At 43.7% G+C, this 27,019-nt stretch overlaps 1 protein-coding gene across 1 annotated transcript; it reads left to right on the forward strand.

Moving 5' to 3' along the window:
* The first annotated feature begins 1,317 nt into the window (after positions 1-1,317).
* On the forward strand, positions 1,318-26,615 carry ikzf2 (IKAROS family zinc finger 2). The gene is made up of 7 exons (XM_079517623.1): positions 1,318-1,366; positions 8,015-8,122; positions 13,620-13,808; positions 15,503-15,670; positions 20,334-20,471; positions 21,907-22,035; positions 25,090-26,615. The coding sequence occupies exons 1-7, from the start codon at positions 1,327-1,329 to the stop codon at positions 25,941-25,943; spliced, it is 1,626 nt and encodes a 541-aa protein (XP_079373749.1). The 5' UTR covers positions 1,318-1,326; the 3' UTR covers positions 25,944-26,615.
* Positions 26,616-27,019: the final 404 nt, after the last annotated feature.

Consider the following 27,019-nt stretch of genomic DNA (forward strand, 5'->3'; position numbering starts at 1 on the left):
CCAGGATGACCTGAAAAGCTGTCCTGAACTACAACTAAGCCTGCCCTTTATAGTGTTAATAGTTATTGGAAATGTCCTAAGGGGTTAAAAGTTGTATTCAGCCATAGGCCTAGATACTGCCAAATGTGCCACACACAACAGGTGATTTCCATGCATATCACAAACTCTGTTGTGATACTTCCTTTTTGTATGACTTAAGTTGTCAGTGGTGGACAGTAACAAGAGTGCATTTGCTTGAATACTGTACTTTAAGTATTCTTTACTTTACTTGCGCATTTGTACTGGATACTTAATGTGATTGTCACTCCACTCCACTCCAAATTACAATGCAATGCATTGTGAGGTTGCATAATGTAGAGATCATATCAAAAATAAAATGTACATTGTAATTGCACTTTTGAATACTAGCACTAGCACCCATGTACTTTAACTCAAGTACACATTTGACAGAGCAACTTTCACGTGTAGTGGAGTAATATTTGACCAGGAGTATCTGCTATCTATACTTTGGCTCAAGTACTGGAGCTGAGTACCAAGCGTCACTGCAGTTGGTTTGCTATACTGACTTCCAATGGGTTAAATGTCCAACCTGTAGCCTACTGGCAGCCAGCCAGCTAATTAATATTAATCCTTCATCAGTAGGCAGGATGATAAGTCCAGGATAGGAAGAACCTAAATCGGACACAATGGGATTCTTAATTGTGTCATTATTTCCATGCCATTATAGTGTCAGCTGCATGTGCTAATCAATTCAAATTAGAACACCTGATTACAATTGTAATTTCCTAACATGGGCTTTCAAGTACACAAAACGTCACTAAGAATAGGATAAGAATAAGAATAGGATTTTTGTAATTATTTTTGGCGAACGAAACCGTCAAATTAATTAAACTGCAATTCATAGAATTCACTGTATCACAATATATAAGAATATCTCTGAAAAGGAATATCACAGAGACATTGTAACAATATTTATAACCATGTCGACCACCCGTACTCCCTAAGGACCCCTGGGGCTGGGGGTCCCAGGACCCCACTTTGAGAACCAGTGATTTAGTGCATATTGTTGTGATACAGGCCAAAGGTGTGTGCTGTTCTTTTAAAGTCCAATGCCGTAGCACATTATTATATGCCTTTAAGATTGCCATGTTTAGCTCATAAAACATAATGATCAACCTCCAACAATTACTTCAAACTTATAAATGTCCTGGCGGGATTCATCATTTCATGGTCATTAATGGTATAAGATGGCTAGGAAACGAAATGTTCTATCCATAAAAAGTGACAGGAAGTTTTCTGTTTGACCCTTGCAGCGCTCCCGAAGATATGGAAACAGAGGCCCCCGATGGCTACTGTGTTGGTAATGGTAAGTCCTCACAATATTATTTCTCATGCAGTACATTCTGTGCAGATACATTTAGTTCTGTTGGCTAGGCCAGGGAAAGAATACACCGTACGTGGCTACATGCCTAAGGAGTGTGTGTGTGTGTGTGTGTGTGTGTGTGTGTGTGTGTGTGTGTGTGTGTGTGTGTGTGTGTGTGTGTGTGTGTGTGTGTGTGTGTGTGTGTGTGTGCGCATGTGTGCGCGTGCCTGCACGTGCATATTATGTCAGTGTGTGTTGTTGTTCTACACATGTTCAGAGTCAATATTTGCCAATTTGGGGCTGATATACAGTATGTGTCCATGTTTTGCAAACACATTATGCATTAGGTACAGTGTCCCATTTTTCAATTGCTTTTGTTGCCCTGTTTAGTAGTGAGGTGGACAGAAATGAATTATTTGTTAATGTGCATGTGCGTATGTGTATGTGTGCGCACACGTGTATAAACTATTGCAAACAAAGTAGAAATGTTACCTCTTCAACACTACCAAACACAGCCTTACCGCTTGCAATGCTTTTACAATTCGTTACAATAATAACACTGATCCCAAAAATGTTGTTTTATTTATTAATATTCTATTATTGCACAAGACTGTAAACATTGCAAGGGATTTTCCCCTAGCGCAGCCCTTTTCCTGTTCAGCCCATACAAGTATAGAAAACGATGCTCAGGCAACATCCTGTCGTTCTGCTCATTGTGGCTCTCCCTTGCCCTTTTCTGGCTTCCTCTGGGCAGGTGTTTTGAAGCATTTCCCAGTGTGTCCTCCTTAGGTATCTGTATGTGTGCATATGTGAACACACGGGTACAGCTACAGTATAGCTTCTTTGCTGTTGTTTATTACATCAGCAGGGACTTTCATGTCTCCGTCGGGGGTACACGCACCTGTCGGAACAGTCTGTAGGTGGTGTATGTACAGGGGCGGTGGTGGAGGACATCTCCATCGGGGGTACACATACAGGGGTGGCAGCCATGGGCTGCTTTAGAAAATGTCCGCAAGCATGATGCTGAGGAAATGTATACCTGTGTGTGTATATATAGGCTATATACTGTATGTCTCCCTTAATGGCTTCTGTAGAAGTTGGTTTAGACAAGACAGGTATATGTTAGTGAAATTAATATCCATCTAAGCATGCTCATGTTTAAGCAAAGTCACTGGAACGTTTCTCCCTCAGCAGTAATAATGCCGTCTGAAAAGCTGTTCTGCTTTCTGAAGGAGCTGCATGTGGAACATAAAAGCTGTATCATCCTCCTGCAGTATGGCAGATGGGCCAGAGATTTGTTATCTTGCAGGGTTAGACGGTACCAGGTCCACCCTGGTACTTCCCTCCACTCCCTCAGCAATAAGATTGAATGCTTTTGTAATTAACCACCTGAAGTAGCATCCCTATTCTGGGGGTGAACATTCAGTGAAAATAGACAATTTGTAAGCTCACATTGTGAGGAATTGTGAGCTTGTAGATCCCTAGGGACTTTGCTCAAGGGTGGAAGTAATTAAGCCAACATATAGGAAGAAGCATTATACTTCTGCTTTACCTTTAAGAACACCTGACTGTGAACAGCATAGTTCTGAGTGTAAGTTAACTTTTGTCTGCAATCTGTCTCCTTCCCTTGTCGTGTGTAGGTGTGTGTTTGTTGGTGTTCGTTTGGGAAGCTTGAGTTTGACAGGAAAAACCAGATCCCACACTGTGTGTATCCAACAAGCCAGAACTGAGTGCGCCGTCACTCAGGGAACAAACCGTGTACAGTCCCACATATGCTGCTTTTGTTCTGTGTAGTACACGCTAGATTTGTAGGTGGCTGGAATTTTATCCTTGATTTGAGTTTTATATTATTCATAACCTCTATTCATGCAAGTCTTTCAAGCCTGTTCTGAGTCACAGCAAACATGCAGACTGGTCTTAAGTTCCGAGGGGAGATTACTTATTTGGATATGCATGCGTCTCAATTCAATTCCATTGAATTCACTGATGTCACCTACAGGTTTCCTTCTGTTTTCTGTGACTTGTACGCATTTGTTCCTTTCCACTCGCCAACACAACAGTGAATGATCCCAGGTGGCGTGTTACTCAGAATGTGTTTCCCTGAAGCCTCCCCTTAAGTCTTCTATCCAGAGCTTGCTGCTGCTCATACCGCATTGACTCAGCAAATGGGGGACGCCAACGCCGGGCACAGCTCCCTTGCTGATTGTGTGTGTTTTTGTGTAAATTAACTGAATGTCTGTCGATTAACCAATTAAATGTGGGGGAGTGAAATGTGTTCACTTACTGTATGACTGTATATGACCGTAAACAAAAGTCTTACATCTATCTATCCATCTATTTATCTATCTTTCTAGCCACTGCACTCTGTCTGTCTATTAATCAATACATTATAAGAACGTATTGGCGTATTTTAACATTTTAACATCAGTGGGGCTTGGTGAAAGGGTGATAGTCTTAACATTTCCCTCGTTATCATAAACTACTCATTGTACAAAAATATGTATCAAATAAATTATAAACTATATCAAAATACTCAAAAGACTAATATATGCTCATTTATATTGGATATGTATGCTAATTTAGGTAAAATACTATATCCCAGTCTCTCCCAAAATTCCTAATGTTTGGAATATGTCAAATATGTGCACTCGCCATCCCAACAGTTCCAGTTTGTCTTTGAATGCTATGCAGCCATTTTATCCGTAAACTTTAATGAGATTTCAGATTGAGACACTTTTCAACATGGAAATGATTATGTGACAGGCCTAATTGTACCCGTCATATTGAGTGACACACAGACAGGAAATGTGCAAGGTTGGGAGAATTGCATAATATTTAGCAACTCATTCACAGTAGACAGACTGGTGTGGGTTGATGACAATTGGTACAAAATGCATTGTTAAGTGGCATACTGGGCTTTGCTTTGCTAAAATCCCCAGATCGATACAGCAGCGAGTGAGCTGGTCGTGACTGAGTGGTCGTGAATTAAGCAATATTACACGAGAGGGTGTTCTTTATCGTCATTAATGCACGCCTGCGGTGCCGTAGAAGGTATCGCAGAAGTAGCCACAGATGTAGCCACTACGAACACAAATTTCCCAAGAAACTAGCTAGCCTAGCCACGAGTCTGCTGCGCTCTGAGAGACAAGCACGGCTGAATTCTTTGTTTTGATTGGCCGTGCCATTATCGTAGTTTAAGCACGGCTAGAAAGCTGTTTCAACCAATCAGATTGCTTCCCCGAAACGACCTGTTGTATAATATTATATATTTAGAACAAAACATATCCAGTTTGTGAACTGATGAAACCCAGGTTAGGGACATAGTACGATGATGGGAGCATTGGGAGCACATCACTACTGTAGCAAAACTTCACGATTGTATTCTCACATTGGAAATGTGTCTGCGAGAGTGAAATAACTTGAAAGGTAATTTGGTGTACGTCTAGGGCTGATATAATCCTGCTGCATCTATATTATTAAGGGGTGCTATTCCTTTTAGAGCAAGTGCTTGACTGTGCCGTTTACATTTCTGTCTAATAAAGTATTAAATCCATCAATGAACCAATCAATCAATCAATTAATTCCACCTTTAAATTAAAGATTGAATGCACTTGGTTTCTGATGTCAAAGAGCATCTTGAGGCATTTCTACCTTCCTGTGACTTAAAAGGACAAATTACAGTAAGATTTCCAGCATTATTCAAAGTTATATAGAATATTGTTGAACAGTTGACCATCGGAAACAAGTTCAATCTCGGATTTATTTATTTTTCTATTGTGCTAAGTTAAAAGCACACCATATCGTTTATCCAGCCTAGATTCCCTACGTCAATTTTTAAAAGCATGTTCAGAATGTTTTCCGAAGGTGAATCTTAAAATTCACACCATATCACGGTATTCAAGGCTTTGTTGTAAGGGTCTAGTTTTATATCTCTGCTGCTAATCGATCTGCCAGTGAGCCGGGCTGTGCCGAGGCTGTCAGTGTGTGCACTATACAGTAATGGAAAATCCTTCATGACAAATCTGGGCCACTCCTGTCTCCAGGACAGCGCTGCCAAGGGATAGCCAGCCTTCAGTCACCTGAGATTTCCTCCAACCCCGACATGTGCAACCCGAGCCCGGGCCCAGGGATTGTGTCGTGGACCGAGTCTCCTAGAGTGCCTCACTCAACGGCGGCCCGACGCAACAATGACACAATGCCAAAAGGCTTGTCAATAAGCACTCATAGAATTTAGGGGAAGGTCCAACACGGATGTTCTTTGAATCAATTTTGTTCATAAAAAAAAAAAGTTTAGTTTTTTCCTTTTCTTTTCTTAAAAAAAATCTAAATGTTTTCTAAAATACAACTTAAGTACATGCTCACAGGGTGACACGTTGCGAACATGTACATCTGCTGTACAGAACCTTTTACCTGTAATGACGAGCCCAAAATAAAGACGCTAGCGTATAGCGGTTAACCATTCCCCCCAACACAAATTCATCATAATTCCCCAAGTTTAAAATGCACCATCCATCACATACATGCCTCCGTTACTAGAAACTTTAGGCGCTGTGGTACAGTATCAGCATCTCAGGTGCTTTCCAGCTCCTCTCAGTTGTCGGGTCGCTCAAGGAGAAACTCTAATGGTGTCGTCGGGTGAATGGCAGCCGGGCCCCACTGTGGTTCCTCTGGGATCTGACACCTGGGTCAGAGGGGGGTGTGCACCTGTTGCCACCGCATTGTTGCGGTGACCCTGATGGGGCCAGCCTGTAACGGGATAAGGGATTGGGTAGCTCTCCCTCCGAGTGGACACAGAGCTGAGAGCTGGCCATTCGATCCGCAACGGCAGGATATTAGGATCCCATAGTGTACTGTAGGTGGTTTTTGCCAGGAGCCTTGACCGTCCGAGCGTTGTGCTCGGCATTGAATGAGCTGACCTCTATAGTGGCCATTCAGGTTACGTCCACAGGGGCACGTGAGTGGAGATGAGGAGAGTTCAAGGCATTAGCCTTTTCATGTAGAAAAGACTGCACTTCAAAGGTATACTTTGTTAAAAGAAGTCTTAAATAGCTCTATATTCCGATCGTAATCATTGCTATGAGTGTTTGTTCAATAACAGAAGATGCATTGTCATGTCGGGATACAAATTTCAACTAATCAGAGGTGAGAACTCATACAGGATATAAGATAAACAATTGACATTGGAAGTGATTGGGCAAAACAATACTATTAAAAATATAAGCTGATAAATTGGTTCTCTCTTCTGATTGGTTTACTGAAGAGCTGTAACCGAACATACACTCTATAGCAATTATTACTTTCAAAATAGAGCTTTAAAAGGATCCCTGGCTAATAAGACATATATGCCTTAAAACATTATACTTGCCCTCTATAACTAAAATTAGAAAATAAAAACACCTTAAATATTTTATTTATCTTCGAAATAGTCTGTTTTTCACTCATTGGGGGCAGCTCCCGTCACAAGTTGATGATGTCCAGCTCTATGGTATGTATGGAATGCATGTGCTAATAAAAAACAATTGAATACTTCCTATGGTTAATATGATATGTTAATATTTTAAATACTTTTAATTAACACATGTTGTTAGCACAATCAGGGCTGGACAAGAATAATGTATTAAAGCATATACGTTTCATTAGCCTCCCTTTAACAAAAAGTTTAGTTATAACCAAAAATCACGAGACAGGCTTTGTCACATGTTTTTTCTTTTTTTTTTATATATACGAGACAGTGAATCCATACTTGTTTTACAAGTATACAATCAGACAAACCATCAGACTATGTTGGGAGTCCATGCTATGTTCTGTATGATGGTGTTCGAGATGTGCTGGTTAGGCTGCCATGTGTTCAGTTCAGACATTCCACAGGTGCCTCTGTAACAGGGCTTGTGTGAAGATAATTCAGAACTTGTGTTAACTCATCCAAGATTTGGGCCTTTGGCATCTGTAGTGCACATGGCCAAGACAGATTGTGACAGAAATGGATGTAATCCAGAGAAATGGATTGTTGTAAATGAATCATTAACGTTCTATCTGGGGACTTTCTTTGTTCCATGGGTTACCCCTACAGTTAAGTTAACCTCGAATCCGTGATCGCACTGGTATACTTTCTGTCTGTCTGTGTTTTCTCTGTCTGTCTGTGTTTTCTCTGTCTGTCTGTGTTTTCTCTGTCTGTCTGTGTTTTCTCTGTCTGTCTGTGTTTTCTCTGTCTGTCTGTGTTTTCTCTGTCTGTCTGTGTTTTCTCTGTCTGTCTGTCTGTCTGTCTGTCTGTCTGTCTGTGTTTTCTCTGTCTGTCTGTCTGTCTGTCTGTCTGTCTGTCTGTCTGTCTGTCTGTCTGCATGTCTGTCTGTCTGTCTGTCTGTCTGCCTGCCTGCCTGCCTGCCTGTCTGTCTGCCTGTCTGTCTGTCTGTCTGTCCTTCAGCTTCTGATTTCATTTCTGTCAGTCCACCTGTCCGTCTGCCTTTGTGTACATCAGTCAGACTGTCAGTCAATCCGCTCACTTGAGACATGATACGAGAACGGGGTGGATAGCCTTTACAGTACAAAAGCTAAAGTATCCTATAGAGTGGGCGATAATATGCATACTGTACGGCACTGTACTTTGAAGGACACCGTTCCCACCTCTCTGACTGTTTGCCGTCTGTCTCCCAGGTAACGGCGAATGCTCTCCCAGGAAGGAGAACTCGAGAATGCTGGTGGACCTGTCGACGAGTGCACCCAACGGACAGACAAGCCCTCAGGGTCCTAAATCCCCAGCCGGTGAGTTCTTACTCAACCCAAGACAGATGCATTTGGTGTGGAAGGACATGCACGGTACAGTGTGCTCCATCCAGACCACTATCCACCCACACACACATTGGCATAGACTTGCAGGCTTCTAGGCACAAAAACACACAGGCGTAGACAGACACTCTCATGCATAGACAAACACGAGCGTATTGCTTACAAACATCAAGCTTATCGGATGCCAACTTAATGCCATTGTTGCCATTATAACCATAAAGCCAGAGTTTTATTTTTTATTATTGCGACTGTAGGTCACAGTTTACTATATGAAAACCACCATTTCATGTCAGCCACACTTCATGTCAGTCAGTTCAACCGTCAGTCACGCCTCGTGACACGTTCCATATATAGCCGTCTCCATATGAAGATCACAACACTGACCTCATTAAACCCTGGATAGCCATACATGGAGAAGACTGGATTATCACCTAGATCTACATGGAGCCGGCCAGTAACTCTACATCTGACCTCATGGACACCATGTTGATCTGTTGATTAAGGCCTGGCCCTACCTGGGCCCTAACTGGGCCTTAACTGGGCTGGCCCGAGGCCCCGCCTGGCCTTACTAATTAGCACACATTTTACGCCCTCTTATCATCATACATCATCATCATTCATAAATCACATTCGCACTTGTGCCATATCAAGATGCAAAATCCAAAATCTAGTCTCGATATCACAGTATCGATAGATTCCCCAGCCCTAGGCTGACATTATGGAATACATGTAACATTTGGTCCATTACATACATGTTTGGCACTAGGAGTAGCCCTAGCCCTGGTAATGTTTGGTACTAGGAGTAGCCCTAGCCCTGGTAATGTTTGGTACTAGGAGTAGCCCTAGCCCTGGTAATGTTTGGTACTAGGAGTAGCCCTAGCCCTGGTAATGTTTGGTACTAGGAGTAGCCCTAGCCCTGGTAATGTTTGGCCGTGTCACTGTGAGCTTGCTAAGTGAGCCATAAAAGGGAAGGAAAGTGAGAGGGACAGAGACTAAGTGAGAAAAAGGGAAGCTGCTTTCAGGTCAGAGATACAAGGAGCGGTGTAAGGGCCTGGTCCCACGGGGAGATACTTTTCACAGATAAGAGCTGTTGTCATCCCGGAGGTTGCTCAACACGATTTGTTTTCTGAGCTTTTGTAACACAAGACGAACCTCGTCTTCTGATGAAAATAAGCGCCGGGGCGGAGTCAGGTTTCGCACCGCCAGCTCCTGAACTCGCACGCTTTGAAGCAAATTGTATTTCAATAGTCGTGGTAGTGGCACATTCTTTCTGGCATAAATATACACTAGTGTATACAGTGAGAGAGTAGAATTACACCCCGTGGCATGGGTGACAGATAGTTTGCATAATAAGATCAGTAGATCAATTACGCTTAACAGAATGTGCTATTCATGGCCACTCTTCACTTTTAATTGCAAAACATGAGCATCAATCATGTTTTTTAGGGAATATTGTGGGGGGGGGGGGGGGGGGGGGGGGGGGGGGGGGGGGGCGACATATTGTGGGGGGGCGACATTTAAACAATTATTCTGTTTTTTTCCTCTCTCTCTTTCTTACATAACATACTAGTCTGTATATCTTCAGTAGTTCATAACCAGCACCTGAAAAAAAAACATCCTAGGAAAGCCCACATGTCTAAACCATTAAGGACATATTTTCTGAAGGCAATTGAGAACAGGAATGTCAGTTCATCCACATGTCATCCTGCATACCACATACTACAGGGGAAATGCACCACCCATGTACGACGTGCTCCTCTGCGATCATGGCACAGTCAGACCGACTAACACTTCAATAGATTAGCCACCTCTGTCTGAACTACTGGCCTCTCTCGCTTTGTGGAGAAAGACATGGAACAGGGTGGATACTAGGGATGTTTTATATCGCTGCTGCCGGGCAGAAAACTCTTATCTCTATATTTTAACTTTGTGTTTTTCCGTACTACATAACTACAGTGTCACACAAAAACATCAAACATAGCAGAGGACAACACTGTTGATTGCTACCCAGTACCCACATAATATCTGAAAAACTATGAATAAAGACATATATAAACTCAGCAACAAAAGTTCGGAAACTTAACTTTGGTCCATTATTTCTCCACTTTAATAATACCAATTGGTATCGTATTTCATATAATACGATCGTTGATTAGTCATCTTTACAACGAGGTATAGATTGTAAGGATCAGGCGTTCGTGGAATGAGCAACACAGCTAAACTCGAGGGTAGCGCCTCCAAAGAAATTGCCAAAAGGGCAAGTGGTTGGTATTCACCCTTGCTTTGAGTTGCTTAGTAGATTGGATGATTGCACTCTCACACAGTAATAAGGGGGGAAAAAACATATTGGCCATTTTTACACTTTATTAACTTTACACTCAGTGTTGGGGAACTCAGTAGCGTCTGGAAGATCCATACGCAGCTTGGCATGGTATGGAGCAGTATCTCTCTCACAGGCAAGACAGAACTTGAAGTTGTCATCATTGAAGGCAATATCAATGCAGTGAAATATCGGGATGAGATTCTGGAGCCAGAGGAAATCCCATATCTTCAGAATCTGGGACCTAACGCCATTCTCCAGGATGACAACTCTCGCCCCCACAGAGCCAGGATCATCACAGAGTACCTCCAGAATTTGAGAGTGGACAGGATGGAATGGCCTGCCGTGAGTCCAGACCTCAACGCATTTGAACACTTGTGGGATCAGCTTGGGCTGTACGTGTTAGAGTGACCAACATAACCACGTTGGATGACTTGCAACAAAACCTGGTTGAGGAATGGGATGCCATCCCACAGCAAAATGTGGCTAGGTTTGGTGACCAGCATGAGGAGGAGGTGCCACCTGTTGCAGCTGCTTTTGGATCTTCCACCTGCTACAGAGTTCCCTAACACTGAGTGTAAAATTAATAAAGTGTAATAATGGCCAATATGTCCCCCCCCCCCCTTATTACTGTGGGAGAGTGCAATCATCCAATGCACTAAGCAACTCAAAGCAAGGGTGAATACCAAGCACTTGCCATTTTGGCAAATGTTTTGGAGGCGCTACCGACACGTTTAGCTGTGTTGCTCATTCCACGAACGCTTGATCTTTACAATCTATACCTCGATGTAAAGGTGACTAATCAACGATTTAAATGACACACAACACAATACCAATTGGTATTATAAAAGTGGAGAAATAATGGATCAAAGTTAGGTTTCCGAACTTTTGTTGCTGAGTTTATGAAAAAGTAGCAGATCTTCTACTTTTGCAGTTTTTGACTTTGATTTATGAAAAGTAACAATTTTGGAGGTTTCCACCCGACAGCAACGATATCCAATATGCTTTAGTAAAATCATTTGATTAAACAACATTATAGCTGCAGTAACAAAGAAATAATTAAGAATTAACACATGTTTGGTTCTGTGTCGTGTTGCCTGGAGTTTTGGCGCGGGGCGGGCAAACCAGCTACAAAACTGCTTTTTCTAAAAGAAAGGCCTCTTCCACATCTCCTCCGAGGATCTTTGAGTGACAAACGCATTCTTAAGTGAATCGAGCCTCAGAGCTTGAGGGGACAAGGGAATGCAAGGAGATGTTACGCTTTGATGTGTTACGGCCGTTTCACGCTCAGCCTGTGATTAATACAGCGAGTCTCACAGAACTCAGAACAGGCTGGTCAGGATCGGGAAGGGCTGGGCCCACGTCGTAGATGGAGCCTAGATCAGGTTCTCCACACTTTGCTCAAGAATGTGTGGAGCCTCCTTCGGTTGCTCTTTTGAGTCACAGAATCATTTTCGGATAATAGCGAGGCGTAAGAAAATGGCGCGTGTTCTAAGTGGCTGATTCTCTGCCAATCGGAAAGCAGCTGTCAGGATCAAAGTGAAGCAATGTGCAACCACATGCCCGTGCAAGAGAAGTGAGCGTATGTCTAACCTCTTAGCCTTAATTTATATTTCAGCTATTCTGAAATATCTGTAAGCTCACAACTTGTAACTGATCACAAACTTGTAGATCTGCTATTTATTTATTTATTTTTAATTGTATTTGTGTGTGTGTGTGTGTGTGTGTGTGTGTGTGTGTGTGTGTGTGTGTGTGTGTGTGTGTGTGTGTGTGTGTGTGTGTGTGTGTGTGTGCGCGTGTGCACACACGCACACATTTGTGTTGCACCTGCCACTTATGTGTAAATGCCACACTGGCGACTGATAAGTGTGGACTGTGGGAGACGGTAAATACTTTACAACCTCTTCTCATCACCCGACCATACCCCTTCTCCTCCGCCCACACACACACACACGCACGCACACGCACGCACGCACGCACGCACGCACGCACGCACGCACGCACACACACTAACACACACACACACACCTCCTGCCCTCCTCCCAGAGTCCCTCCCTCCTCCAGTCATCCAGCCGGTCTCCCACTGCCAGTCAAGTGGAAAGCCACAGGGCACCGAGCACCTGTCTGCATCAGACACTCCCCTTCTCCCCAGGGAGAGCCAGCCAGGAACCAGACCATCCTGTTTCTGACTCTCTCTTTCTCTCTCATTTATATTTTAACTTGGGTATGGAGCACAGAATCATACATACAGTAGATATTGTACGATTACATTATCAGTATAAACGTAGCCAAGAGCAAACACATTCTGTGTAGAGTTCAAGCCTATGACTTGGGCAAGGTTGATTGATTGATTGATTGATTGATTGAGTGATTGATTGGTTGGTTGATGTTGTTTTACTTGATTATTGATTGGGCTCACTGTTTTGTTTGCTTGTTTAGTTGGCTATGTTATTTATTTCTGTTGCTGTTGGTATAGTTAATGGGGTGGGGGCAGTTCCCACCTGATGTCGTGTGGGAGTTCAGAATGCTCCAAACCGAACGGAATAACTGCTAGCTTGCAGAACGTTTTCAAGCTGGGACTTAAGTCTAAAATATACAGATCATCAGCCGTGTCCCTTCCTCCAAAGACGATCATATGATCTCCCATGATTCCATCACGCAACAACTCGTGATGATCCAAGACATCCTAAGTGGGCCTCAACCTTCTTCCATAAGTTATGGGGGTCCCTGGCATTAGGCCTATACCTTTCCAATAGTGGTCCACTGCCTAATACGCATCAGTTTGGGAGTCCTTGATATGAAAATGTTTTGAGAACCACTGATTTGATTGATTGAAAATTGTATTCACAGTTTGTCGTGTTTACATCAGGGTCCTCGATTTTCAATTAATAAGAACATTTAAAGACATACAAATATACACTTCTATGAAAAAAAATGAAATCATAATATACTATACAGTTAAAGAAATTAAAAGAGAAAAAAAAGGGAAAAACGTGTACAGTATATGGAAAAAAATGGTAGGGGGGAGACTTTAACTTTTTTTAAAGAGGCCAGTTTTGAATTGCAGCCGCCCGTCAGTGCTCTTTGAGAGCGGTTTTGAAGGAGTCTAGGTATTCACAATTTAGTCAACATATCACTGGCTCTTCCTCCCAGAGCCAACAATCAAGCAGGAGCAAGAGGAAGAAGAGGCGGACAGGACCAGCCCAGCAGCGGAGGACATGGTCCACAGTGGAGAGGACGGCTCAGGGTTGGAGGAACCCATGATGGACAGCCCCAACAACCTACAGGACGGGATGTCTGGGCAGGACGGCACGTCCGACACAGGAAGTCGAATTCCCAGCGGTACGTGATTTTTAAATGGAGTTTTATTAATGGTAATGGAGGTACAACAGTCAATGAAACTGATATTGAATTAAAGAGCACTTAATTAAACTAATCAAATTATTTGATTATGACAAAACATTTGAGTTTAATTTTAAAATAAATGTTTATTTTTTTGGGGGGAGTGGGGGAGGGGGTAAATTAGCTTTTTAATGGAGCAAAAGGAGATATTTTTGCACAATATGGTTAATGAGCCTTGTCGATGCCGTATATAAAAATGTAAAAAGTATTAAAAAAAACACGCTTCAGGATTAATTGCTAAATTGTAGAAGTAATCGATAGAATAAACAAAATTATCCATAGTTGCGGCCCTAGATTTGAAGGAATGAGTCATGAGAGAGTATATGTGGATTGTGGAACGAGCAGGTCCGGACCTCCTACAGTCCACTTATCTATTCGCGAATCCTTTTCCCTTATGTAGAGTGAGTCACTAATCAGTTATCTTTTTTTCTTTCTTTTTTTCTTGGGCGTGGAGAGGTTTTTGCTTGTTTGTTCAAAGACAATAGAACAGGCCTGGATTCATTCATTATCAGGGTACAAAAAAAAATCCCCAAAATCTCCCGCAACCTGTTCCTGAGCCCTTTCAAACTGACGCCATGACTGGCTCCGGTCGTCACGGCATCGGGATCGAGTTTCGCTTTTCTAAACGGCCGCCGATTATTTTATTGAAAAAAAGATGCGCTTCAAGAAGAGAGTACAGTAGTTGTGTAGCAGACAGTGTTCCTGGATACAGACAACAAAGAGAACAATAGGGACATGTGTGAATGAATTGTATAGTAGCACAGTTAGTTAGTTGACAACCTACTTTCCTGTCTTTGTCCCACATTTTTTATAATATATCACAGTTTAAATTAACCCATTTTGACCTGAGATCAGCTTCTAAAAATGTCTTCTACATCCTGACAGTTTTCTGAAAAAGCTATGTTTCTATGTCAGTCGTTCTTCGATTTTTCAAAAATAGCAGACCTACAAGCTCGTAGCGCGCCACTTGGTGGCGCGCTATGAGCTTGTAGATCTGCTATTTTTCAATAGCTAAAGCATAACATAATGCTAACACCAAAAGGGGTTCCCGCCCAAAATGGGTTCAATTAAGTGATAATTTATCCTGAGAACATGTAACTTCTCAAGCACTTTCTCAGAGCCCATAATGTGCCCAATGCCCATGCTGCTTATTGGCTGTTATTGTGACTGATAGTGTCATCCTGACACTGGAGGGGAAGTGACTCCACAGTCCACACATGCACACACACATATACCTATACCCATGCACACCCGCCTACACACAGACAGAGAAACACGCAGGCATGAGCGCACACACGCACGCACAAAAGGAGTGTTGTACTGAAAGGTGAGATGTGAGTGTGACAGAGCTTCTGCAGCTTCAGATTAGCAGCGACGGCATTCAGAAGTTGTAATAAACCAGTGGCATTTAGGACGTGTCACTTTGAACACATCTGATTTGATACAGCACCACTTCAGTTTTGACAGGAGATGCTCACTGACAACCCATGAAGTGTTTTTTCTTTTCTTTAAAAAAAAAAAGATATCTGTGCATTTATTTTTAACAACAAAAAAAGCTAGTGATAAAACTGCCAGAGTTTGGTGTATGAGTTGAATACAATGTGTGATGACAGACTTCCTGTGTGGCTGTTTAGGTGACAGGCCTTTCCAGTGTAACCAGTGTGGGGTCTCCTTCACTCAGAAAGGCAACCTGCTCAGACACGTCAAGCTGCACACGGGAGAGAAACCCTTCAAGTGTCCCTTCTGTAACTACGCCTGTCGGAGGCGTGATGCTCTGACTGGACACCTGCGCACGCATGCAGGTTTGTGCTGTTTTTATTGAACGTAGAAAAGGACTTTTAAAAAGCAACAGCAAAGATAAGAAAGAAAGCACTGTAGCAGATCAAGGACAAGATTAGTCAACATTACCAATTACAAAGTAAAAAGCTCATGCAATTCATTGTGCAGACTCAGAAAAAACAAACAAAGCCGCTTACATGAATTAAAATTCTATGTAACAACTGTAAACTACCTAAAAGGGATTGGACTCTGATGAAGATGTGTCAACTGTTAGTCTGTCGCTTGCACTTAGCAACTTGGAATTTGAATAGCCCGAGCAGTTCCAGTGCTTTCTGTCTCAGCTTTTATTTTCTCTCATTTATTCTCATCTCCTCTCCTTCCTCCTTCTCTGGCAATCTGCAACATGTATGCCATGCCATATTAAAGCTAAGTGATGTATTCATGGCAGGCTTGAATAAAGACAGACAGACCTGCCACACATATCCTGAAATGTCTTTTCGGGGTGGAAGGGGGGGGGGGGGGGGGGGGGGGACTACACAGTCTCTTCTGCTATTGCTTTATCTGACATACCATCATTCAAGCCTGTGGGTAAACACTTTAAGGTTCTTCTTAAATGACACTGAAGTTAGCTCAAAGATGTTCCTCTGCATGAAAGGCCTGCGTGCAGTAGCAGCATTTCAGCATTTTACTGCACAGCAAAAGAGTGTAGTGATTATTTATTTATTTATTTGTATTCATTAGTGTGGTTGCTATAGGCAACAAACTATTGTTCTCGGTCCGTGAACCTGTATTTCGTTTGTTTCACAACAGAAACGTGAAGCTTGTGGTCATGCTTCACAAACTGTTGTCATGCTTCACATGACATCAAAATATATATTATAAATGGAAAGACGGAATTCAGTTCCCAGTGGATTCCTTATGCAACCACACTTGCAATTTCCCAGAATTATTTTTATTTTATAATTGTATCAGTCATTTTAGTTTTTGTTAAAAAGTTAAATTGCTATAGTATAGATTATTTGTCCAGTAACAGGCGTCTGTGTTTCTCCAGCTCTTTAGTCAAATCCATTTTCACGTGGGTCACTAATTTAACAGGAAAGACCACCTCATGTATCAGCTTCAGTTTTACAATGTTCCAGTTCCGATTTTGTCTGCTCGTTTTTGTTTTGTTTCGTATGCGTTCTCTCTCCTGATTGGATGACATCGGGATCCTGATCTGAAAATGTATTCTCTGTTACCTGGAGAGACCGGGAGACTGAGCAAATCTGCATTTTTTCTCTCTATCTTTTCAAAAGAAAAAGTTGATCGGTCTGTCAGTGGGTTTTATACGACAGCGCCTATACATAGAGATGTATGTATCAACGTCTCCATTAATAGGTCACTCTAGAATGATCTGGGTCTGTGTGACCTATGTGCCTGCTTATGTCAGAGGCAGCAGCGGCAGCCACAGTCACCACAAGTGCCTATAGCGCCATCTCCTACAGTTAGATAGACACGGCACCAGGTCTTCTCTGTTTCAGTTGTGGTTTGTCACCAAGGAAGGACACGTTTCTCGGTTGCCTCGGCTCGCACTTCTTATGGAGGAAACTCTGTGTGTCTATTGAGAGATGCATGGAGCTCTTTAACTGTAACCCACTTTCCTGTCGAGAGGGGTGGTGGTGTCGGGGGGGGGGGGGGGGGGGGGGGGGGGGGGGGGAGTGTACTCCTTTGTGACAATACCCTCGTCTCAGTCCGTGGCGGGGGTTGCCTTCCCCAGGGTTGCTCAGATGCAGACATTATTTTGTTTTGTATGTATGCCTACTGTATCTGTAAGCACATTTATCTCTATGTCGCTGTACTGAGGTTACACAGATAATCTCAATCCTTTATAGGAACTCAGCCTCATTTCTCTCTCTCTCTCTCTCTCTGTGTATGTATGTGTATGTGTATGTGTGTGTGTGTGTGTGTGTGTGTGTGTGTGTGTGTGTGTGTGTGTGTGTGTGTGTGTGTGTGTGTGTGTGTGTGTGCCGTCTTCCATGAGCGATCATGACCTTTCTTTTTCTCGCTCGTTTTCACTTCCTATTCTTTATCGTGCTGAATTCATTCGCCCGGCCTCTCCCATGCACCTTTTCATCAGTGAAAGTGTAACTGCTAACTCCCTCAGATAAGGCAGGTGGTCTGATCCAGGGGAAGTACAGAACAGTATGTGAAGAATGTGCATGCGGTGGTGGTGGTGGTGGTGGTGTGGAGGGAGCTGGCTACGTAAAATGACCTCTTCCCTTTGTCTTCCTGCATGGCGCTGCCTTGGCAGAAGTTGGCACCGGGCGGGTCTGGCGCCCTGCCATCGAAACAGGTGTAAGCGCAGAGAGAAGCATGGAAAGAGAGGTTAGGCGTGGAAACGGACGATAAGAGCAAAGAGAGTTGCTGCAGACGAGAAGCGGCGGCAGGGTGGCGATATGCTTGAATGCAGTCCTGACTGCCAGCGTGAATGCTTGCATGGAAAGATAACATCTTTAGCAGTGATGATCACACAGTAAAATTAATTTAACTTTGATTCTCAGTGTTAAACTAACACACTGAAAGGCTTCTTCACGGACACAAGAGCACAACATGGTCAATCAGGAATTGTTTTGTCTTTCTGTACATGATTACAACATGTACATGATTACAACATGTACAGTATCATTACATACAGTGCAAGATCTTCAATCTCGTAGTATCAGTTAATGTGAATAAAACCCTGACGTGTTAATCCAGATTTTTTATACTCAGAGCTGTGCAGTGTACACATAAATCACTTAACGGTTCCTTGCGATGGAAAGGTTTGCACTTTGTGTAAGGCAGAGGACATACACCAAGTTCCTGTTTTCAAGCAGCCAAGTGCATTTTGAGTGCAGAGTTTAGGTTATTTGCATGATTAAGAATAGCTCCAAAGTGGGATTCTGAAAGGTCTTTCCAGGTCAGATCTGCAGCCGGTCATGCGTGGGTGGGTGGTGTTGTTGTAAGAGTACTGGTGTCTGTCTCTGCATGTCATGTCTGTGTGTGCGCGTGTGTGCGGGCGTGTGTATGTTAAGTGTTTCTGTGCCAGTGTGAGTATGACTAATAATGGTGAGTGAGGGAGTAAGTAAAAAGGATTATGTAAAGAAACAAAGTCATGGCATTTTATTTTGGGTTGCGCACATCCAGTCCCTCGCTGGTGCTGGACCAAAGCCTGATATAGTGAAGAAGGAAGGGAAGTCCTCACAATTGGACCTGGCTAAGATATGTATGCACTTCATTTAGGAGAGAATATCTCAATTGTAAAAGTAAAAAGTAAGAGTAAAAGTAAATTCAGGCCTGGACTGGCCACTTGACGTACAGGGCATATGCCGGTGGGCCACCCAATGAATGGGCCGCTCCATCCATTCCTTTTCTTTTCTCCATTCCATTTCCTTTTTGACCCTGTCCAGGGTCATGAAGTGCATACATATCTTAGCCAGGTCCTACAACAGCTTCTGCGCCACAGTGCTTTTAAAATACCGACATACAACACAACGTTTTGGCCATGACTGGCCTTCATCAGGAGATCACCTGATGAATGTATGTACGTATGACAACACCCCGGACGGACGGACGGACAGACGCACACACACGCACGCACAGACACACACACGCACACGCACACACACACTGCATGTTGTGTAAATCAGGCTTCAGTGTCCAGATTGAGACACATCTTTAGAAATCTGATCTTAATAGTAAAGAACACTATACTACACCATTGTCACCACTGTCTGAGAGTCTCCACACTCAGTTGCTGAAGTTGTGATCGATTGCAAATGCTATTGAAATGCCGTTCAAGGACGTGGACTGGTGTCTGTGAATGGATACATGACGGCCCAGACTGACGTGGTCCACGTGCCTGGGTGATATCACCGTTTCCTTCTTCCCACCAACTGGAGTGGAAAAGGGTGCTATGAATCATCATGCCCCACCTCCATACGTAGCTGTTTGACACTGGAGTCGGTGTCCTATATGCCACCATGGGATGCTTGTGTAGCGGAGCCCCTGCTAAGATAGGCCAGTTTATGCTGCATGGCACAGCTGTAGGGGTGAGGAGTACAGTATGTTCCAGAGACCAAAGTGCTGAAAGAAAGGTAGACTGTGTGTGCGCAGTGCGCATGTAGGTGCAGGTGTCTGTCTGTCTGTCTGTCTGTCTGTCTGTGTGTGTGTTACTATGCTTGTGATTGCCAAACTGCCCCCAGGAGTATAGTAGAATTTGAGGAGCATTGAGTAGATTTTCATTATATTGTCACCTTTCAGAGATATAGGGTTAATAAAGAAAAAATGCCACCCTAAAATGTTGACGTCTTCACATTTACAGTAACATTGATAGTATTTATAGTGTGTGTGCGTGCGTGCGTGCGTGCGTGCGTGCGTGCGTGCATCACCCACACGTCTCTCACCCACACGTCTCATTCTGCCAGACTGTGGAATCCTAGTAGTGGAACATCCATGATCACAGAGGCTTTCGCTCAGTTCTTTTTGCAGTATTGCGAGTCTCCTCACAATGTTTACAACTATGTACACCCTGTGAAAAGCGTGGCGGTGTTTCATCACCTCCCCGAGGATGCTGTCTGCCTGCCCCGTTTGTTCGTTCTGCCTGTCTGTGCTGTGCCATGGCTGTATTTCATTAATAGTCGCCCTTTGATGTCTTCTCGCTTTTAGTTGGCAAACCGCACAAGTGCAACTACTGTGGCCGGAGCTACAAGCAGCGCACGTCGTTGGAGGAACACAAAGAGCGCTGCCATAGTTACCTGCAGAGTGTTGGCATGGATCCAGCAGCCAACACAGGCCCGTACTCAGGTAGGAGTCTCTGCTAACACAGGCCCGTACTCAGGTAGGAGTCTCTGCTAAGAAACACAGGCCCGTACTCAGGTAGGAGTCTCTGCTAAGAAACACAGGCCCGTACTCAGGTAGGAGTCTCTGCTAAGAACACAGGCCCGTACTCAGGTAGGAGTCTCTGCTAACACAGGCTCGTACTCAGGTAGGAGTCTCTGCCAACACAGGCCCGTACTCAGGTAGGAGTCTCTGCTAACACAGGCCCGTACTCAGGTAGGAGTCTCTGCTAAGAAACACAGGCCCGTACTCAGGTAGGAGTCTCTGCTAAGAAACACAGGCCCGTACTCAGGTAGGAGTCTCTGCTAAGAAACACAGGCCCGTACTCAGGTAGGAGTCTCTGCTAAGAAACACAGGCCCGTACTCAGGTAGGAGTCTCTGCTAAGAAACACAGGCCCGTACTCAGGTAGGAGTCTCTGCTAAGAAACACAGGCCCGTACTCAGGTAGGAGTCTCTGCTAAGAAACACAGGCCCGTACTCAGGTAGGAGTCTCTGCTAAGAAACACAGGCCCGTACTCAGGTAGGAGTCTCTGCTAAGAAACACAGGCCCGTACTCAGGTAGGAGTCTCTGCTAAGAAACACAGGCCTGTACTCAGGTAGGAGTCTCTGCTAAGAAACACGTGTGTAAACTTGCAAGGGAGGAGTTGGAAGCACCTTCAGAGTGAAACTCTTCTGTGGTGCTAAACCCCACAAGACAACCATTTAACCCTCTATTCTTAGTAAAACGGACACGAGTTATAGCTGTACTTAAGTTGGAGCACCTTTTTAAACCTAAACCAAACGTTTTCAGACAAAACAAAGGTAACAATGTGAGCTTGTAGATCGGCAAATTTTGACTAATGTTCGTCTCAGAAATGGGATGCTGGGGTTCAAGTGGTTAAAAAGACTCGACATCCAAAGGAGCACTAACCAACTTAAATAAATAAATAATATGTTAAATTATTAAAATACCTCAATTACGCACATTGCCAAAGTGTATCCTAGAACAAGGTGAGCATCTACATGTCAAAACGCGTGTGCGTGCACACACACACACACACACACACACACACACACACACACACACACACACACACACACACACACACACACACACACACACACACACACACACACACACACACACACACACACACACACACACACACACACACACACACACACACCTACCTTTATGAGTCATTGCATTTGAGAACACTACTGAATACGACACCATTGTCACCACTGTCTGAGAGTGTGATAGTGTGAGTGTGTGATATATAAACACATCTTTAGAACAGTTACTCATATATTAGAAGTGAATTAAATTACAGGTCAATTAATATACTACTAATGTCGGCTGGGGAACATCTGCAATTGATGTATATAAGTAAATAAACGTGCTTTTACCCCGCTACCTCAGGTGAGGGTCCTAAAGAGCCACGGTCCCTGGCAGAATCCAGTGCTATGGCTACCTACGATCGGCCACCCGTCATTGAACGCCTGCAGAGCGTTGGCAAGAGGAAGAGTACCACCCCGCAAAAGTTTGTAGGTGAGTGAACAACAACTAGGGGTACAACAGTTAATGGGGTGGCGGTGGCTCAGGGGTAGAGTGGCTGGATGGTAACTGCAAGGTCGCCAGTTCGAACCCGGGCTCCCCCAGAGTTAGTGTCGAAGTGTCCTTGAGCAAGACACTGAACCCCTAATTGCTCCTGATGTGCTGGTCGGTGCCTTGCATGGTTTCCGCAATTCCACCGCCATCGGTGTATGAATGTGTGTGTGAATGGGTGAATGTAATGCACAATCTATGTAAAGCGCCTTGGATAAAGGCGCTATATAAATGCACCATTTACCATTTACCTCATTCTGCGCTGTGGCTCCCCTGCCAACAGGATGCACAGGGTATTTTATTTTGGTCCAAATGGATAAGTGCGTAGGCTACTAGGCAAACAAGTGCACATCAACAACATTAAAAAAAGAAGCCCGCACACGGCCAACCTGAAAGGTACAAGTTTATTCAAGAAGAAGCGATGCCTGAAGAAGGTCATCTGTGGGCGAAACGTTGCTTCTTCGTGAATACTTGTTGCTCCTGTATACCGTGCAGGTTTGGCACCATCATACCGTCTCTGTCGTGTTGAAACCTCATATTATGTCCAAAACTTTCCAAAATTAAAATTTATTTTTGCAAAAATAGCAGATTGACAAGCTCAAAGCGTGGTGCGATTTTTGATACTTTCATGTGACACTGTAATATGTTCAAGTAGGGCATTAGTAGTAGTCAGGGATTATAATCTGGGAATACATTTCTTACCAAGAATTTTCTTCACCAATGTTTTTGTAAAGGTGTCTACTAACATATCCCATATTGGTTTATATTCAACCACCCTAGGGGAATTTTTGACAGCTGCTGAAAGTTGGGGTACCATCAACAGCCAATATATGGCAAAATGTTCTAAATGTTCATTATGCTTTAAATAGCATGTGATGTGTCAAACTAGGTGGTTTTCATCATTCTGAATACATTCCAAGCATTAGTTTTGCACGAAAAACACTCCTTGGGCTAAAAACGGCCATAGACACTTGCCCTAATGTGCCCAAATGTGCTGACCTCATCACATTTGTGATGACGGCTATGGCCTTTTTAAGCCTAAGGAGTGTTTTTCGTGCAAAACTAATGCTTGGAATGGATTCAGAATCATGACAACCCCCTAGTTTGGCCATATACCCCCTAGTTTGGCCATAGCCACTTGCCCAAATATGCCCAAATGTGCTGACTTCATCACATTTGTGATGACGGCTATGGCCATTTTTAGCCCAAGGAGTGTTTTTCGTGCAAAACTAATGCTTGGAATGGATTCAGAATTATGAAAACCCCCTAGTTTGACATGTCACATGCTACTTAAAGCATAATGCAATTTAGAACATTTTGCCTTATAATGGTTGTATGGTACCCCAACTTTCAGCAGCTGTCAAAAATTCCCCTAGGGTGGTTGAATATAAACCAATGTGGGATATGTTAGTAGACACCTTTACAAACACATTGGTGAAGAAAATTCTTGGTAAGAAATGTATTCCCAGATTTTATTAATATCCCCTGACTATAGGGCATTAGTTTACAAAAAGTTAAAATATGGAGTTAAGAGGTTACTATCCGACAGCAACGATATATAGCAACATACGTTTTTCAGAAAACTGATTTAGATGGCATTTGTAGAATCGGCCTCAGTTCTTAATGCGTTAACTGACAGACATTAGTCACCAGCACAATACTACGTCATTAACTATGAATGTTGACAGTATTACACAGGGTTGATTTTGGCTACCAATTGTTTTAATTGCTAATGAAGTCATTTTCTTTTCTGGACAAATGCACAAGGCAATGGCGCTACAGCACAACTAAGTGATTTTGGCTCAATAAGAGCTTAATGAGACAGTGGATAAAAAAATACATCACTTGTTGCAAACACACATTTAAACATTGCACTGTTGATGTGAACTTCACCCGCCTTTGACCCTCTGTAGCTTACATATTGACCCTCTGTAGCTTACATATTGAGCTTGGCTTACTGTTGTCAGCAAGGATTAGTTAGTTTCTTCCAGTGTTCTATCAGGTGCATTGTCTATTATAAAAAGGGGAAGATACTGAGCAAGCAACGAGAGCGGATGACGGAGGCGAGGAAATGTTTTTCACTCTGTGGTTAGGTACACCTGTAGCTTTGCCATTGCGCTTATCGAGACTCTGAGAAAGCAGCACACCGCGTCCCTGTTCAGTAGGGGTTAAACACCAAACAGTGCATACGGATGGATGGGGCTTTCCACCTTATTAGACACAAACACAAAGCAGACCAAATATAAATGTGAAAAACAAGCGTCAAAAAATGTTTAAAGGACAACTTTAGTTTTTTTCAAACAAGGTTCATGTTTTAGATTGTTATTAGAGAAAGTAAAAGATGAGTTCATTTTTTTTCATTTGCTGCTTTCTTTTGTTTTAGCGATTTTAGCTATTTTTGACAGGGGGGTGGGGGCAGTAAAATAATACATATTTAGCCCCATGTTCGAATGCCCCCACCCCCCTGTCAAAAATAGCTAAAATCGCCAAAACAAAAGAAAGCAGCAAATAGCTCTATTTTGAATCGCAGCGGTTGAGGTATCTGTGAAGATATACCTACTGTATACTGTACGTTCATATGCGCTACATAGTATGTTCATGCACACTCGTTTGCCGTATCCAATCGTTTGATTTACACGGCTCTGTTCAAACTTGCAGCCCAAATCTGATAAATCCCATTGGATCCCAACTCAAATTTGAGTCATAGTCTTAAGTGATTTCTAAAAATGTCTCGAGTCTAGAGTAGACACTGAAGCCTTATTTATACTTTGCATTATGACGGTTTCAATTGTTGAAAATAGCAGATCTACAGGCTCACAATGCGTTGTGAACTCGTATATCTGCTGATTTCGACGATATCCGAATACACTAATACAATATGATCACTTGTCAATGCAAAACAGTGCTGGACAGTCAGTCCTAACAGTCATATTTGGGAAACTAATTGGATTTGGCTGCAGTCTTAACAAAGCCTAATCGCTCCTCTGTTCCGTGCAGGTGAGAAGATGGTGCGCTACACCTACCCCGAGATCAACTACGAGATGGGGCTGAAGTATGAGAAGGAGGCGGAGCTGATGCAGGCCCACATGATGGACCAGGCAATCAACAACGCCATCACCTACTTGGGGTCAGAAAACCTCCGGCCTCTGGTCCCACACCCGGGTCACCATCTCTCCATGGCTGAGGTGGTGCCCATGGTCAACCCACTGTTCCACCACGTCCTCCCCCTGGGACACCGCATGGAGCGCCCCGGAAACCACCACGCCATGCCGCTGCCGCCTCCCCCGCGGCAGCCCTCCCTTCCCCCGCTGCTCCCCGATTTCCCCGGCCACCGCCCCACCTCCAACGGGCCCGACGCACTAGCCAAGCACGGGAAGCACCAGCCCCACGCCATCCTAGACGAGTCCCCCAACAACAGCGGACCGGACTCGGCGGATTCGGCTAGGAGCAGCCCACGGGAGAGGCATGGTGGCTACCACGGAAACCACCTACCCCCTGGTCATCCCAGGTCGCGAGTCAGTCCGGCCATGGCCTACTCAGGTGACCGGGCGGCCGAAGCGGCGCCCAGTGGCGGTGGGAGGGTGGGGATGGCGCCGGAGGTTATCCGGGCGGCCAGGGAGAGGCCCCCGAACAAGGATGGGCTGCGTGTGTTCGGGCGGGAGGGCGGCGAGCTGCGGGCTTTTCAGTGTGAGCATTGTCGCGTCCTCTTCCTGGACCATGTCATGTACACCATCCACATGGGTTGCCACGGATACAGGGACCCCCTGGAGTGCAACATCTGTGGGCACCGCAGCAAGGACCGCTATGAGTTCTCCTCTCACATAGTCCGTGGCGAGCACACCTTCCACTGAGACAGGACGTGCGGGACGAGAATGGAGGGAGGGAGGGAGGGAGGAGAGAGACCGGGGGGAGAATATCCCCAGACAACCAGGTGGACAAGGATAAATGGTGGGAACACCAGAGGACATGTGTAGCACAATCACTGACTCCATTTTAAGCTACTTGTTATGATTCTGAACAAATATTATGAAGGTATGGGCCAAAGACACATTTTCTACATCTTTAATAGGACATTTTGAAGGAGGAAGATAAAATTACATCACGTTGTCTGTAATTTATCTTCTTACAACTGAGCAGCTATCAGACTATGCTGAGTACTAGTCATTCATTAAACCTCTCTTCTTCACCACTGCACTTGTCCCTCGGCTATGCTTCTGAGGGCTGCTAGGTTACATAGTTTTGCACTTGAATGTAAAGCCATGAAATGAACAAATCCAAATAGTATCTGTTCCTATGAAGGAGGGAATCAATTTGGTCGCATTTAATGCCAATGTTATTATGAATACAAGTGAAAACAGTCACGTATAGCTGCCGATTCCTCCTTAGAAGCCCTATTGCACTGAACCAAATTTAATTTAACTTTAGACCAGATAATACTTTAAAGATTGAAGTAGAAGTAACACGCATTGTAGAGACCCTCAATCAATTGAATAGTTGTTTTGATACTGTGGATTGAATTGACTTGCTTTTTTTGTGTGTGTGTGTTTTCTTTTTACCTTGCTGAAACCGAGTAACGGCTTTGAAGGAATCCGACCCGGTTGTATAGTGGCACAATGTAACCGTCTCTCTGTCACAGCCCGATACTTACACCATTATTATTTTGTGTAGTGAAAGGTGAGGACCCAGGGTACAATTGGTAACAGAATTTACACTGCATAAACAACAGAGGAATGTCTTGATATTTATTTGACTTGTCCCTTGAGACAAGTCTGGGTGAGCCTTGGGATTTCATGAAAAGCACACATTATTATTGCAATATATACTTTATTATTATAATAATAATATAACTATACACAAATAGGTATATATTACTGTATCAGTACTTTCTTCTTGTGCGTACTCATTTCCCAATACAGAGGCAAATTTT

Source organism: Electrona antarctica (genome assembly GCF_951216825.1).
Source record: "Electrona antarctica genome assembly, chromosome: 13".
In the NCBI taxonomy this organism is placed as follows: domain Eukaryota; kingdom Metazoa; phylum Chordata; class Actinopteri; order Myctophiformes; family Myctophidae; genus Electrona; species Electrona antarctica.